The 17,693-nt window shown below is 50.5% G+C and overlaps 1 protein-coding gene across 1 annotated transcript; it reads right to left on the bottom strand.

The window, feature by feature from the left end:
* Window positions 1-19: 19 nt before the first annotated feature.
* Window positions 20-16,538, bottom strand: irf9 (interferon regulatory factor 9). The gene is made up of 10 exons (XM_056299011.1): window positions 16,431-16,538; window positions 15,999-16,053; window positions 15,297-15,419; window positions 13,345-13,525; window positions 10,727-10,860; window positions 7,728-7,821; window positions 7,350-7,406; window positions 3,082-3,486; window positions 2,534-2,649; window positions 20-1,765 (listed from the first exon to the last, which is right to left on the bottom strand). Exons 2-10 carry the CDS (start codon window positions 16,047-16,049, stop codon window positions 1,610-1,612), a joined length of 1,317 nt encoding a protein of 438 aa, XP_056154986.1. The 5' UTR covers window positions 16,050-16,053; window positions 16,431-16,538; the 3' UTR covers window positions 20-1,609.
* Window positions 16,539-17,693: the final 1,155 nt, after the last annotated feature.

Raw genomic sequence — 17,693 nt, 5'->3', positions numbered from 1 at the left:
ACATCAACTCACTAAGAAATTATAAATTTATTTCTAATGCATTTACTTTTTTTTTGACAGCGATACACACACATGTATAAATAACAAATTATTTACAACTCTGTTAACCTCTGCAGTCTTCCATTCATTGTCACCCTCTGCTGGTCTCCTAGTTCAGAATGTGCCTCGTGCCCTGGGCCTCCATCATGGTTCGTCGGCCCTGCTGGCGCAGAACCAAGATCGGAGCGTCGCTCAAAACATGTGCACCAACCAAGTTAGTGCATCATCACTTTCAGAGTGTGAGAGTTTTTTCAGAGCAATTAAAATCAATATTCCCCAACCACCTAAGTGCATTCATGTCTGTGTTCAATGGTGTCCCAGTTATGAGTTACGAAAAGATCATCTGAGCTGCGAGTTCTTGTTTGTTGCTCTATTCTGGCACTGATTTACCACTACAGCTGTGTCTAGGTCTGAAAGCCACATCCCAGTCCTTGGAATCTGAAGCTGTGAAGAGAGTCGCATACTGAAGCGGAGGAGTTATTTTGGTGCCACTACAATTGAGTTGAGGTCGACAGCCAACCACAGAAAAACAGGAAGTTGTGCTGGCCACGCCAATCGTTTTGACATCACCAGCCATGTAACATCAACTATTTTGAACACACAAACATCGAGAGAGAAGGTTGATCAGGGAATATGTTTTTTCAGTATAGTGATCAATGTAAAGCATAGTATTTATAATGGTATATGACGAGACCATGAATAACTCTTCCTCAGAGGAAAATGTCTATTTGGGAGAGAATTGTGCCCAATGTTAAAACATGAAGTATCTTCGACAATGGAGGATCTTAAGTGTTATCCACTTTCAACCAAACATTACCTACTAAAGACGAGACACCTGTGGACAGGTGTTGTAAAATTAGCGTTTCGCTACAAACCCTAAATACTGTACATCTGGTACATGTGCATAATTGTATGTTGCACTTCCAGTGCTATTGTGATGTCCATGTCAAATAAAATACGCTTTTTTTTTTCCCCCTCCCCAACTGTACCTGACCAGTTACCCCGCTCTTCGGAGCGGTCCTGGTCGCTGCCCCCCCCCCCCCCCTCTCTGCCGATCCAGGGAGGGCTGCAGACTACCACATGCCTCCTCCGACACATGTGGAGGAGGCGGCCGCTTCTTTTCATCTGACAGCGGGGAGTTTCTCCAGGAGGACGTAGCAAGTGGGAGGATCACGCCATTCCCCCCAGTTCCCCCGACCGACCAGAGGAGGAGCTAGCGCAGCGACCAGGACACATACCCACATCCGGCTTCCCACCCGCAGACATGGCCAATTGTGTCTGTGGGGACACCCGACCAAGCTGGAGGTAACACGGGGATTCGAACTGGTGATCCCCGTGTTGGTAGGCAACGGGATAGACCGCCACGCCACCCGGATGCCCGAATAAAACTAGTCTTTCAATATCACCAGTTAGTTTTGAGTGATGTCAGGGTTTTTTTTTGTTTTTTTGTTTTTTTTGTTTGTTTTTTTTTTTGACAGAAGTAGGTCTACCTTTTTACGATAGTCCATCCTTGAATGTCCATAATCACGTGATAGTTAATGCTTAGTTGATTACAGACTGCCCGGTTCCGTTAGGATGCCTGTGACTGGACACTTGGTGACACTGGGAGCAGGTTGAGGATTATCTCGCCAGACTGTGATTGACTGGCTAGAGACTGAAGGATGCTTATTGACTCCATGAAGGACTTGATGTCCTGGAGCTGGCGTTCAGCCCATGGAAATGTGATCTGCAGGAGAAGAGATGAGCGTGTTGGTCAAATATGTTCTCATCCTGAATTATCCATGAGCTTGGGATACGACATTCTCTGAAGCTTCTGTTTCTCATCGCTAATGGGCACGAGAAAAACACCATCGTTATCAATTAAACAGAGTCAATGCTGTTGTCGTTACAAAACAAAAGGACGCGTTGCTGCAAAACGCACTTGTTTTCTCTTGAACGTAGCACTCGGCAACACAGCTTAGTGCCGATCACTAAACAAGCGGTGAAGAGCTGAGGCCGCTGTTAGCCACGTGATGTAAAACATCTGCAGAAGTTACACAAAGCAATGCAAAATAAGAAAGGCCACGATGTTTCTCCAGCTGCAAAAGGTGATAATACCAATAGTAACGGTACCGCAAATCGATGCACTGCACGAACGATGAAAATGACCGAGGTGCTTTCTGGGACATTGCGTAGGACAGTGCGCTCATCTGCATTCGGAGCATTAGAAATGACTCCAAAAGGCATTCTGGATGAATTCCTAACTACTGAAACAAGAAAGTGTGTTTGGATCAAATGGCCGGAATACCTGACACCACAACAAGAGAGACCCTGATGAGTGGAGTCGGAGCCGCTGGGATGAAGGGTGGTAGTAGGCCAGCCGGGTTCAGAGGGGAAACCAAGCCAAGTTATTCCCTCGCTTAGAAACAGGCGTGCACAAAGACCGTTCAAGCGCCTGATTCTCATTCCTGTGGAGTTTTCGGAGGAAATCGGTGAAGCTTGTGGTCAGACTTACCTGTGCAACGATGAGCTTGTCGGACGGGTCGTCCGTGTCTTTCAGCTCCTCTCCGAAACACAGTGTGACGCCGCACCGAGGCGGCTCGCCTCCGTTCTCACGGAAATAGTCGAGTTCTGAGAATAAGGAGGGAAGCAGTTGAGACTGTAATCACACAAGCACGCTGTAAAAGGTGCAAATATTCAGCTTTCCCGAAGCACGGCGACTAGCTGATATCAGCAGGGGTTGCCAGGTGGCACGCGGTGACTGAAACAAAGTAAGCGATTCACGCAAGGCCTGCTCCATGTCTGCATTCAGAAACCCCGGGAGCCGGGCTGGTGGCGTATTACTACCTGCACCCATCGGCGAACCAGATGATACCCATGACCATGTTTACCTGTTCAGACACCCCGTTCATTCCACCGCTGTAATATGCACAACACAATGTGGGACTGTAGCCCATTTTAAGGGCTGATGGTTAGCCCGTGAGGTCCGCACGCGGTCTCAGATATCTTCGTGTCGGCTCAAGTCGTACGTGTAAATGCTCAAGGGAACTGAAAGTGACTCACGCTGTCTGAAGACCTCTTTGCTGAAGAGCAGCACGGGCTCCTTATTACGCTCCATCTTGTTTACCCCCGACGAGGTCGTGTGCGGGCCCGTCCAGAAGACCCGACCCGCGCAGAAGCGTCTGGCATAGACCCCCAAACCCATGGTGGTCAGCACCACCCCTCTCTCCATGTAGGGGAGCAGGGTGGCGAGGGCCTGCAGCTTGGGGCTGGTCTCTGGGCAGGAGGTCAGAGAGGAGGAGGAGGGCTCCGGCAGGGTGATGCGCGGGAAGCCGCCGATGAGCGAGGGGTTGGTTGGGGGCTCAACAGAGGGGGGCAGGTATAATATCCGCAGGTCATTGCCCAAGACGTCCCGTCCGAGAACCTCCCGTCCTATGTAGTGGACGTCCACGTGGAAGGAGCCCTGCTCTGGAGGGAGACGCACAGAGACACAGAGGGACAGACGGATAAAGGTTTTGTCAGATTTTCCCTCCCGGTCAAGGTCTGTTTCACCAGTCCGCCGACACCAGTTTCAACTTAGATCCGCCGCTGACAAGATGTTTCACAGACCTGATGCTCCTGTATTTCAAGCGCATCAGACCGCAATCTTCGCGTAATGCTTTTCTTAACCCCAAAACACAATGTTCGAGAAATGACCTTCTCAACTAGAAAACACAACCGCCCAGGCCATAAGACGGGACATTTCTCAGCCCCGCTCACATTAACCTGCAGCCTGGCGCACCAGTCGAAGAACCACGAGGCGAGTTGGCAGTTCGCTCGGCTTTCGTCCTCTAGTAAAGAAGACCTTGTTTCCATAATGACGCGATCGTTACTTTGTGTTCTTTTATTTTTCTCCCCATTTGTATCCGGCCAATCACCCCACCCTCCCGAGCCGTCCCGGTCGCTGCTCCGCCCCCTCCGCTGATCCGGGGAGGGCTGCAGACTACCACATGCCTCCTCCCATACGTGTGGAGTCGCCAGCCGCTTCTCTTCACCTGACAGTGAGGAGTTTCACCAGGGGGACGTAGCGCCTGGGAGGATCACGCTATTCCCCCCAGTTCCCCCTCCCCCCCGAACAGGCGCCCCGACCGACCAGAGGAGGCGCTAGCGCAGCGACCAGGACACACACCCACATTTGGCTTCCCACCCGCAGACACGGCCAATCGTGTCCATAGGGACGCCCGACCGAGCAGGAGGCGACACGGGGATTCGAACCGGCGAGCCCCGTGCTGGCAGCTAACGGAATAGACCGCCGCGCCACCCGGACGCCCCCATGCTGTGATTATTTAAAAAAAAAAAAAGCCATGGTGCCCCTAAAGAGGGCATTTCCTGAGAACGGAGGTCTTCATTGTCTACAGCTGGGGGTATTTGCCCTCGAAGAAAAATAACTTTTAATTAGTTTGTAGCGATGCAACCCGGTACGCTTGACCTTTCATCTGTACTCTTGTAGTACCTGTGTAACTTCTTGAAAACTGTTGTGAACCAAGTTATATTATATATAACTTGGTTATATTATAGTTATATTAGTTATATTATATTATATACCTATACATGTCTGGCAGCTCCCCCCCCCCTTATTTCCTTCTTGTTGTGTTTTTTTTTGTTTGTGCGTGTGTTGCATATAAAACTGAAAAACTGAAAATAAAATACATATTAAAAAAAAAGAAAATCACTTTCTTGGAGCGTTATTACGAGTCCCCTGCAGGGGCCGACTGGCGACGAGAAGCAGCCCGGCCAGTTGCAGTCAGGCGGCCCCAATATCAAACACCAAATCCAGACCGACGCAACATGTTTGTCGAGCAATAAATCATTAATAATAATTAAAAAAAACCCAGTCTGTTCATTTGTCCAAACACACAGGTGTATGGGGACTTAGAAAAAGCCAGACATACACAACAGTACAACAAGTGGGACTCTTCACAGCCAGTCAACCCTTGTGACTTGACCGACCTCTGACGTGGCGTATTACGCAACACACTCGCCCATCCATTCTGTTTCTTGTGATGCAACAATCGATAAACTGAATGAGGCAGTCCCCCCCCCCCCCCATCACATGAATGATGTATTGTGCTCTCATTCACTTCACAGCCACTCCACGTTTAATAGCACAGGGGTTCTCAAACTTTTGGGGGGCCAGGGACCCCTTACAGGGGAGAGAATTTCTTCCAAGGGACCCCCCCCCCCATAAGAGTTGCACCGATTAAGCATACGCTTACTACCATTTCCACTCTCGGGTGCCATTTGAACTATGTGTATTCTAAAACGTTTCAGCCTAAATACTATCAGACCTGTTTCAGGGGGATAAACAGAAACACGTTTCAATTTGAGTCATGTTAACACCGCTTGCCCCCCACTGGGTGGCAGCAATGGCCACACTATGCTGCTTTTACTGGCACAAATAGTCTTTGTTTGAAGATGTGTACTTTTTAACGACTCGGCACAATTTCATGACCGATAGCAAATTATTTTGCGGGCTCCCTGGCTTATGGGTCACGGAGGGGTCTGCGGACCCCACTTTGAGAACCACTGCAATAGTGCACCTCTCACTGGATCTGGTTCCTGACCCCCCCCCCCCCCCCCCAAAAAAATCCTTCCCCTTTCTTGTTCAGAGCCGTTTTCGGCTGTTTGTTTGGACTGCGGAGTCGGTACTCAACAAACCGTCTTCGTGCACGCTCAGTCATCCAGGTAGGAAAAACACAGGAAGTTGAATCGGTTCATCTGGACCCAACGTTTCACCTCAGTGACCTCTTCGGTCTCAACTGACCGCAGGTATAAACGACACGGACGCGCTGGCAACACGGTTTCATATGCAAATTGCCGTGACCATTGAGTAGAGCTACAGTGGCTATGTGTGGGCTCGGCGGCACAGCGTCCTGATGACCGCTAGTTTGTGCTCCGGCGGCTGATGAGAGTCAGATCTCAAGCGCTGATCGGTATGTGTTGGTTTACGGTAAACGTCAACAATCAAAATAGCCCCCCCCCATCACCAGCTGCGATTCCACAACCTGTCATTTTTCCCATCCTCCCCTGCAGCCATTCCCAAATCCTCTGTGAATAGCACACGCCGCCGTCGTAACTCCAGTGAACGGGCACCACGGTTTGCATACGAAACTCGAGAGTTGTTTTCGGTTGTGTTGTTGATGAGGGTGGGGAGACCTGCAGTCTGCTGAGACCGAAGAGGTCACTTAGATGAGCGGTGAAATGTTTCTCCCAATAAACCTTGTGCCCAGATGAACTGACTCAACTCTCTGTGATCCCCCTACCTGGATTGCTGAGCTCCCTGCCGCCCAGTGACTGCCGGGATAGGCTCCAGCACCCCCCGCGACCCTGAGCAAGGATAGGCTTTTCGGATAGCGGCTGGATGTGGATTATTGAGCATGCATAAAGAGCGCTACATACTTTCGGTTGTGATTGCTGGCAACCGCTACATGCTATCACGGATTGCATCAGCCGAATCGCCGCAGCTAAAATGACCTATGATGCAGTGGTTGGGGGGTGGGGGTGGGGGTGGGGGGGCCACAGGGAAAATTCTCCAACATCTCGACGGCCAGTCGGCACCTGGTCCGACGGGGATTTGGAACAGACAACAGTTTATTCTCATAACCACCACCACCCCACCCCACACACCCCCCCCCCCGCAGCTGCAAGAAGAAAGCTCCATTATCGTCATTCAGTGGAGGGGGGGGGGGGTGAAAAAGTTTTCTGTTGGGGGAGAGAAGGTTGCCAAAGTTCAGCAGTTTGTCTCCGCCGTCCGGAAAACAAACGCGGCCCAGTTATCAGGTTGGGACTATCTGTGTCTGCCTCTACCGAGTTAAAAAAACAATGCATGTATTTCCTCCCTCCCAGAAACTGAGACTGTGTTTGTTACAAGGTTTCAAACACCGTCACAAGAATCTGGGTATGACGATAACTTCACCGAAAAAAAAAAAAAATGGTTTGTTTATTACACGAAACCTAGACGACTGCTTACAATTGCGTTTGACCCAGTTCGTCTCGGGGCGGATGGGGTCATTGTTGCTGCGGCGGTATATTTCCATCCGATTACAGAGCGAAACTTTATTAAGCTGCAATAAAACGAGAGTTCGTATCGTTTCCGTCAGGTCTATGGCGGAGGTCCACATTTCAACCCCCACGACGAAGATGGACCAGGTAAGATGAAGAAACAGACGATCGTGTGATTAAATTTGATTCAAATTGGATTTTTGGTTTTTTTTTTTGGGTCATACTCGAAGGGGGGTCTGAAAGACGTCACATTCAGTAATAGCTGAAACATGTCCGGTCTGTTTTATTACCTTCGAGGGGAGTGGGGGCAGTCTCAATGCGCACGTCCAGCTGGATCTCGTCCGCCACTAGAGAGAGAGAGAAAAGGAAGGAAGAGAAGCGAGGTAACGTCGAGTAAAGGAGAGAGGAAACGAAAGACGAGGAGAGATCGAAGGAGCAAGCAGAGGGAGGCAGTGGGAGAGGAAATAAGGAAGAGGGAGGAGGAGAGAGCACATTACAGTGAGACGTTCACCCTTTACCAACGCCTGCTCTCCTGCAGCCTCGCCACACATAGGTTTCGCTTTATTTGCGTACATGCAGTCTTTATTTAAGCACATAACAAGATGTACAAGATGTCCTCAATAACAAATCTAATTGATCGGTTGACAGCGAAGGAGAGACTGACTCACTTCCTTTATCCTGCAAGGCATGGATCTGCTGAACAGGCTCTTCTACATAGATGGGTGTTGGCTCGCCCCCAAAAAGAATGTCTTCTTCAAAATACTGGGGGGAAAAAAGACAAAATAAACAAACACGGGTGCCCGCATGAAACCACTTTACTTTGGTAACCGAGCAACGCGTTAAATATACACAGCAAAACGTGCTTCTGCCCAACCCTTCTGAAGGACAGTGGACATGCACGGGTGGACGGACATATTGTCGCGACTCTGCTGTCGGGAGTTGCCGACTAGCGGAGTCCGTCCATCGTTCCCAGCTCTCTTCCAATCACGGGAATGCGCGTCATGTCAGTCTTCGTTGTTTTTGCACGAGTGGGTTGTTGAGTCCATGAGGATCTGTACGTCGTGGCTGAACAGCCGAGAATAAAGACGCGGTCCGGTTGTGAACTCTGCAAGCGTGATCTTTATAGCGGGGGACGCGACAATGCATCCATATTGAATACATCACAATATACACCGTGATGGGGGACAAACATGACCAGTGGAAAGTACCGAGCAGACGAGCAAACTCATCAAGAGCGAGGACAGTTGGCAAGATACGCTTATGAAATGTACTAGACAGGAACAGGAGTGGCGTGAGATAAAGCCCTCATACCATCCCTACACTCAAGGCTGCGCCGCTTGATAACCGACTGTGGGGCAGCTCAGAGAGAGCACAAGGTACGAGACGGGGCACGTTTAGGTATCTATGCTCGATATAAGCCGTGCTTAAGCGTTGACAGCGTGACAACGCTGCGAAGAATCTGAATCCTCTAATAGTCTGGTAGAACAATCGCCACAGCGTTTCCATACAATGCAATTTCATATAACGCGACGACTTTTTCGAAGTAGCGTAGTTATCCAAATATTTATGCAGTTTTTTTTTTTCTACTCCACTTTGTCTTGCTGTGACATCGCCGACGCTAAACCGGAGCTCTGAAACGATAGCCGAATTTATTTGGTATGTACAAAGAATGTACCAATCTGAGAGAGATGAAAAACTATGAAACAAGGCATTATTTCCCTTATTCCAAAACCGGATAAAGACCCTTTGTTAATAGATAAGTGGCGGCCTATTAGTCTTCTAACTATTGATTATAACATTTTGGCCTTGGCTTATGCAAACAGACTAAAGACGGGGTATAATCATATTGTTGCTGAAACACAGCCCGGTTTTATTAAAGGCCGGCATATTAGCAATAATATCAGACTTATCTTGGATTTATTGTACCATACAGATTCAGTACATTCAAAGGCTTTTATTCTTCTTTTTTTTTAGATTTTCACAAAGCCTTCGATACTATTGAACACAAGTTTCTTGTAGAATGTCTTCAGTTGTTTGGTTTTGGAAAAGGTTTTGTAGATACTATTGATATGTTTTATAAAGATATCAATAGCTCTGTGGTTATCAACTTCAACACCTCCCATAGATTTGATATAATACGTGGTGTTCGTCAGGGTTGCCCAATGTCACCCTTTTTATTCATTTTACTTGTTGAATTATTATCCCTAAATATTGTACATGATCCAGAGTTTAAAGGCATCTCTATATCTAATAGGGAGATAAGAATTTCGCAACTAGCTGACGACACAACTCTTTTCTTAAGAGATAAAGATCCGTTGCCGAAAGCTATTAACCTAGCTGAACAGTTGTCACTAGCCTCCGGTTTGAAGCTCAGTGTTTCTAAATGCGAGTTATTGCCCATACATGATTGTGAAGACGCATTAATTGAAAACGATCCTGTAAAGAGCACAGTTAATTATTTGGGCATTTATATAACTAAAAACCTTGTAGTCAGAGTAACAGCAACTGAACTTTAACGGAAGGATTCAGAAAACCAAGAATGGCCTTAACCAGAGAGTTTTTTAATTTTATTTATTTTAAGATTTTTATTTATTTTCGCATTGTTACTATAATTATTTAATTTTCAGCTTATTTAGAAGGTCATCCATCACATATATATCGATATATTATCTTTTTGATGTTTTCAGCTCCCCTGTATTGTGTGTTCTTGTTTGTACCTGAGGTAATATGTACATGGTCTTGTTGAACAAAGTTAAAAAAAATGATCAATCAATCAATCGATCAAGTTGACACCCAAATTAAAGTGATGCCATGACTGGGCCGCTGTAGTTTGGTATTGTAACGTGCGCGGATAAATAGACTCACTTGCCCTTGGCTAACGGGTCGGACCCTTTAGTCGACTGGTTAACGTAGCCGCCCGTGGTGCGGGACACTCGGGTTGCGGTTCCCAGCTGCCCCTCTGAATACGCTACAATATTTTTGACACTGGTTCCACATTTTTGAGTCGTTTTGCCCCTCTTTTTTCTTTTCTACAAAAACATAAACGGCGGTATCAAGAAAAGACTGACTGACGTCACATTCACTCGAGGGTCTTCACAGTTACCCAGAACAAACAGCTCACATGAAGCGAGCCCCAAAACAATTTCCACAGAAAATGACCGCCTTTCCCAGTTCCAGAATAATTTCCTCGTAGTCAGCCATCCGGGTAGCGCGGCGGTCTATTCCGTTGCCTCCCAACACGGGGATCGGCGGTTCGAATCCCCGTGTTACCTTATCTCCAGCCTGACCAAGCTGGAGGTAAGGTAACACGGGCCCCTGTAAGGTAACACGGGGACACGGCCAACTGTCTGCAGCTGGCAGACACAGCCAACTGCAGACACAATTGGCCGTGTCTGCGGGTGGGAAGCCGGATGTGGGTAGGTGTCCTGGTCACTACACTAGCGCCTCCTCTGGTGGATCTGTCAGGTCACTGTCAGGTGAAAAGAAGCGGCTGGCGACTCCACATGTATGGGAGGAGGTATGTGGTAGTCTGCAGCCCTCCCCGGATCGGCAGAGCAGTGACCAGGACAACTTGGAAAATAGGGTAATTGGCCAAGTACAACTGGGGGGGGGGGGGGAGAAATCCCCCAAAAAAATGATAATTTCCTCGTAGTCTGTGGAAACTCACCAGTTGAGAGGTGGTCGCGTCCTCCTTCATCTGCTTGACCGGGGACAGCTCCTCCTGGTCGTCTGGGTCTTGGTTACTCTGCCTCTGCCGCTTCGCCGATTTCTCCCGGCACTTTTTGACGGGTAGGACCATTCCTGAGGAAAATGAAGAGACGCAGTTCACGCCGGGTCTTTAAAAGCGGCCACCGTGCAGCATAATAGCTAAACGCCACTTCGCCGTGTCGACTCCGCCATGCTTTCATTTGAACAGTTCAGAAACTAGCTGCACCTCTTTTAAGGATTCAACTGATGGGACTCGTTAGTTGATCAAATTCCGTTTGCCTCGCACAAAACGGTGCACAGGTTTTCGGGAAAACGCATTTTTCAAATCTCCCTACTCCCTACCGATCTCCCCGCATTTCTTTACAGGTAGGGGGCACTATACTGAGGAAAATGAAGAGGAAAAGTTAACGTTAGATCTTTCAAAAAACACCCCCCCCAAAAAAATCTGCTTTTTTGACCAGGTCTCCATGGTGACGGTGGTCGCCACCTGGACACTGCTTGGCATCCCCCCTCATCACATTTTCTTTTTATATATCCTATAAATCCATATCATTTTATTATCCTTTTTCTATGTGATATCCTTCTCCCACTCAGACATGTGACTAATGTTTTTTTTGTCTCCATGGCGATGGTGGTCGCGTGGCTCGGGTCCTGGGCTGTTCTTCTGGACACCGCTTGGCATCCTCCTCATCATCCATCCGTCCATCCATTATCCGACCCGCTTACAGGGTCGCGGAGTTGCTGGAGCCTATCCCAGCAGTCATTGGGCAGCAGGCAGGGAAACACCCTGGACAAGCTGCTAGGCTATCACAGGGATGACACACCCACCCACCCCCCACCCACCCACACACACACACACACACATTCATACCTAGGGGCTGATTCACCTGACCCACATGTCTTTGGACTGTGGGAGGAGACCCACGCAAACACAGGGAGAACATGCAAACTCCACCAGAGGACGACCTGGAACGACCCGCTACCCCGGGGCTCGAACCCAGAACCTTCCTGCTTCATACATTTTAGAATTCCATTATAATTGTGTTATCCTCTTTCAATGTTGTATTCTGTAAATTGTGTAAACACAACACCCACTGCACGTCCGTCCATCTTGGGAGAGAGATCCCTCCTCTGTTGCTCTCCCTGAGGTTTCTCCCCGTTAAAGGGTTTTTTTTTTTTAAGGGAGTTGTTCCTTATCAGATGCGAGCGTCTGAGGACAGGATGTTGTGTTACTGCAAAGCCCCCCCCCCCCCCTGAGGCAAATCTGTAATCTGCGATAATGGGCCACACAAATGAAACTGACTTGACTTGACCATGGCTAGCCTGCAGGTTTGGAAGCAACAAAGTGGAATACTTCCCAAACAAGATGTCGGCACAGCCAGAAACCCCATGTTGGGAACACGGCCTTGTAGTAGCAACACTATGTCGGCCGCTTCCACAGAGTAGGAAAAGGCTTTTTGTGCTGCCAACAAACGCCTTTCAACATGTGTAGTCGCCGCTTTATTACATCACTACAGAACAGCTTGTGCGACCTGATTAAGCGCAGCACTTTGCCCAGGTTCGATAAGACGACCACGTACGCAGCAGCTGTGTGACGTTAGGTGGACCGCAGGTGTTGCGGTGACCCTGCGCTTATCAGCCCATAAACATGAATACACTGTCAGCAGGCCGGTGTTGTCAGTGCGAGTGTGGGGGCAGGATGCACTCGTGGTCACAGGTACGACTTCCACGTTGAGTCACACGGCTGCTAACGGGGGCAGGAAGTGGTGTCACTTAACAAATGAATGTGTTTTTGTGCACTGCAACAGAGTCAGGCTGTGTGTGTGTGTGTGTGTGTGTGTATCAAGTGACTACTGTAATGCGATCAGGCCTCATATACCGCGTGCATTATACAAAGCAGACGAGACCTTCTCTGGTCAAAGCAGTAATGCAGATGGTTGTTCAGTAGCAGTGTTGTGAGTGTGCAGGTAGGTTGTCTTCCTTGTCTTGCAGTCAGTTTCGGCGACTGGTTGTATTGTGTTGAATCTGAATCCACGCCAAACCTGAACTTGACTGATGCAACATAACGTCTTCCGCTCTTACAGCCGGTCAAAACACGAGCTTAACCGTCACTGGGAACAACCACATATCCATCACATCGCTGGCTGTGAACCTTCTGACAGCTACAGAAGAACGGGAATTGAACCAGCGCCACCCAGTTGTGGGGACAACTCCGCATAACACGAGGCCATCCTCTTTTCTTTTTTTTTTTTTTTACTATTTATATTAATCCCCGTGGGGCAAATCTTTTTCTGCATTTCACCCATCCTAGCTGTGCAGCTAGGCGTAGCAGGCGGCCGCTAGCGCGGCGCCCGGGGACCCCACCTCCAGTTGTCTGGCCAAGCCTCGGTCAGGAGCACAGACAAGCATGCATCTCTTTTTGATGGCGGGAGAAACCGGAGCACCCGGAGAAAGCCCACATGGGGTGAACATGTAAACTCCACACAGAGGATGACCCCCAAGTTTAGACAACCCTGGGGTTTGAACCCCAGGACCTTCTTGCTGTAAATCCGGGTGTAACTGGTGTAGTGGTCTCACCCTGCTCGCTGATGGGGACGAGGCGGTAGACTTTGTAGGGTTCGGAGATGTCCAGCTGGGATCGCTCCATGACCTCTGTGAACTCGGGGCTCTTGTTGAGGGCGCAGCGCAGGCGGGTTTTCCAGGAGGCGGGGTCCTTACGGTCCCCCTCCGTCAGCTTGCCCTTGAACTCTGCCCACGCCTGGGGGAGGAAGAGACACTCCCGTCAAATCGGAGAAGACAACGGGACGTTTAAAAGTGGCCGTCAGCTATCTTAAATCGACTGCGCACAACTGCAGTCCACCGACTTCCGGTTTCCACCGCGGCGGTCACGCCGGTTTCCTTTTTTGCTGGCGTGCGCTATCGACAATGGCCTGTTTTTCACGAGGCCTGAGAGATTTGCCGCGGATAAATGTCGACAACACGCACAGAGCCGTCGACAGACTTTTACCTGCGCCTACCGGCAAACGGGGGGAAAAGTTTGAAGTTGTTCATATCAGGTTACGTCCACAGCTACGGGGATGAGTAATTGTGGCCACGACTTGTTATGTACAACCTGAAACCTTTCACCCGTTTGCTGGCAGGTGCAAGCGAAAGTTGGCCGACAACTCGGTGCCCGTCGCTGACATTTCTGCACGGTGAATCTCGCGGGCATGGCGGGAAAACTGCGCCGCCGTCAACGCCAGCAAACCGGGAAACCGGTACGACCGGCGCGGTGGGAACCGGAAGTCGGCGGACTACAGTTATGCGCGGAGTCGACTGAGAAAACTTGTATGTTCGGTCTGTCGTGGCAGTTATCCGACTGCGCTCTTGACAATAAATGAGGAGCGAGACGAAAATCTCCACACTTTTTAACAAGCTTGTGAGCAGACGCACAAAGCACTTAAGCGCGTGCCCTGAGCTCCCCTTACTTACATTCCTCCGCTATCGGCTAAGGGTGAACAGCAGGCTTTCACTAGTTCACACGAAGAAGAAACTTCACAGCACCATCTTTGCCTCATGATACCCATGAGCTTCAAGCATCTATCCGAGCCACACAGACGACCAAGGTTACACACGGTATGTAGGCCATACGCGATTAAAAGTAAGCAAACATCATAAACGAATGTTAGCGGCTTTGAGCGGCTGTCGCAGCTAGAAAAGCGCCATATAAGTGCAACCACCCACCCGTTATATGGCAGACAAACGGCCCTCGCAGGCCAAACTCTCTACGCTGCAACAGCTTTCGAGTACACTGTGAAGTCTAAAAGTTAAGCTCACTTCAACAAAATAAAAAAAAGTAAGTAAATGAACTTGTGTCAAGTTATGTGAGATGATTTCACATAACTTGACACAAGTTCATTTACTTACTTCCCCCCCCCCCAAGTGCCATCGGTCCCCTGGACACATTTTAAGTAAACTTTTACAGTTTACAGCGCAAGTAGATGAAGCGAGGAAATGGACCCGGCCTCTGTGGACACCCTAAAGGATGTAGACGGAGACGGAGACGTTTCCCTAATTGCTGTCAATCAGCTAGCGTGCTTGTTCAGACTAGCTTTAAAAGGTGGCCACGGCTGGCGCGAGCCTCGGGTGCTGGTTCCCGCGTGCCTAGATGCCACTTGGCCCTGCTGCACCTGATTGGCTCGGCTGTGCTCAGGTTTGAATTCTGATATATTCAGTTCAGAAGCTCGCTGCACCTGCTCGCTATGGATCCAACTGGTGGTTTTTTAAAAGAGGGGCCATACAACTAATCACATTAAGTTTTATGAGTTTCCTTTATCAAGTAGTCCAGATCCTTTACATTTCCAAGAAAACTTCTGATGATCATCAGCTTATGACCCTCCCTCCCTCCCTCTACAAATTGGTGCACAGCTTTTGGGAAAACACGTTTTCAACTCTCCCCACTGCCGCAGTGTTTTTTGGGGGGGTTTTGTTTTGTGGCAGACCGACGCGGCCTGGTGGACGTTAAGCAGACAAGGCGGTTGTTTGAAGACCTTGAAGATGGCGGCATCTTCATCGCTGCGGAAGTCCTGCTTCCCCGCATGCTTCCAGGGGATGCGGAACATAGTCTTGGCCTCGTCGTCCCACATCAGACCCGGGTACTTCCCGCTGTTGACCTGCAACACAGGGAGCGGACAAAACCGTTTTCCCAACGAAATCACAACACAACACAACATCCGGTGCAACGCCGAGACGGAGACCTGCAAACTCTTTAAGCGCAGCCATGGCAACAAGACCCCGTGGGTCTCGGCTTTACCATGGCTGCGATATTTATCATCAGCCGTCTGGTGCGCTCCGTGGACAGGAGATTACATCAGTCGTCTGAGGTGCTCTTCGGTGCGAACGCACACGCACGCACACGCACACGCACACACACACACGATGCCATGCACGTTATCTTACATCCTCTGTGTTGTCACAGGATTTCTGTATGTTCTACATTTCTCATTTTCATCAAGTTACGTGACAAGTTGATTGCACCTCAACAGTAAACATGTCTCACGCACGCACACACGCACGCACACGATGCCATGCGCGTTATCGTACATCCTCCGTGTTGTCACAGGATTTCTGTATGTTCTACATTTCTCATTTTCATCAAGGTATGTGACAAGTTGATTGCACCTCGCTGTTTGATTTTTGACAACAGTAAACATGTCTCACGCACGCACACGCACACTTCATCTCACACTCACCTGATCCACCATCCAGCATCGCAGTTTACGAGTTGAGCGGATTTTCCCCATCGCTCTAAGTGCGCAGGGCAGAAACGAGGACAGAGACAAGACACAGAGACAAGACATGTTAGCGCGTCAGGGGACGAGATCAACAACAACAGCAGCGGCCCATAAAAGCGTCTTCCTGCGCGCCGCATAACGGCAACAAACTAACGCCGTCTCTACAAGTACACCCGCCGCGCGCCCCCCCCCCCCCCACACGCGCCCGCTTTGCGAGCGCGAGCGAATAAATATCGGGTCAGAAATAAAGGACAAGTATGGGGAAAAGCAGCCCGCCGCGGCTCCGTATCCGAAAAGGCCCACAGAACTCCGGGTCGGGCTCGTTCGAGGATAGATAAACATCGCTGGACGCGTCTAATTAAAGGAAGCGAAGCCGTAAGTTTCGTTTACCTCAGTTGTGTTTCCGTCGGCGCGGCGCATCGACTCTGAGGCGCAGCCGCCGCTCTGCCGCCGCTCCGCCGCCGCCCGCCCGCCTGCGCCGAGACGCTCCCTTTCCCAGAAACCACGTGACTTTAGAGAAAAACGCGTTCGGACGCCGCGCCGCCTCGGCCGCCAGGGGGCGACGGCCGTGTTCTTCCTTCACCCTCTCCGGCGGGGTTTTTTTTGTGGGGGGGGGGGTTCTGCGCCTCTTTCCTCGTAGCGCTCAGCTCGCGCTGGCGTTCGGCTCTCGCGACAGCCAACGAATCGGTTCTGACCCAAAGCGGACGCCCAGAAAGTTGAATCGGTTCATCCGGACGCAGCGCGGCAACGGGGAGACGATGCATCAAGACGGGCCCGGATTCGGTTTCACGTCTCCGCACTTCTGGGAGGGTGGCGCGGAGCGCGACGCCTGAGCCCGAAACCAGACCCAACTTGTTGTCCCTTGACAGGACCGGCGGGCGGGAGGGGTCCTGGCCTGGCGAGGCAGCGGCCGTTAAACGGGCCGGTACTGCATAGTCCCTTGACAGGACTAGCGGCCGTTAAACGGGCCGGTACTGGGGCCGGTACTGCATAGTCCCTTGACAGGACTAGCGGGCGAGAGGGGTCCTGGTAAACGGGCCGGTACTGCATAGTCCCCTAACTGGACTAGCGGGCGGGAGGGAGGGGCCCTGGTAAACGGGTCGGTACTGCATAGTCCCTTAACTGGACTAGCGGGCGGGAGGGAGGGGCCCTGGTAAACGGGTCGGTACTGCATAGTCCCTTAACTGGACTAGCGGGCGGGAGGGGTCCTGGCCTGGCGAGGCAGCGGCCCTGGTAAACGGGCCGGTACTGCATAGTCCCTTGACTGGACTACCGGGCGAGAGGGGTCCTGGTAAACGGGCCGGTACTGCACAGTCCCCTAACTGGACTAGCGGGCGGGAGGGAGGGGTCCTGGTAAACGGGCCGGTACTGCCTAGTCCCCTAACTGGACCAGCGGGCGAGAGGGAGGGAGGGGTCCTGGTAAACGGGCCGGTACTGCACAGTCCCCTAACTGGACTAGCGGGCGGGAGGGAGGGGTCCTGGTAAACGGGCCGGTACTGCACAGTCCCCTAACTGGACTAGCGGGCAGGAGGGAGGGGTCCTGGTAAACGGGTCGGTACTGCATAGTCCCCTAACTGGACCAGCGGGCGGGAGGGAGGGAGGGGTCCTGGCCTGGCGAGGCAGCGGCCCTGGTAAACGGGTCGGTACTGCATA

This window comes from Lampris incognitus, chromosome 19, assembly GCF_029633865.1.
Source record: "Lampris incognitus isolate fLamInc1 chromosome 19, fLamInc1.hap2, whole genome shotgun sequence".
Taxonomy (NCBI): Eukaryota; Metazoa; Chordata; class Actinopteri; order Lampriformes; family Lampridae; genus Lampris; species Lampris incognitus.
This window is presented reverse-complemented; position numbering and strand designations above follow the sequence as displayed.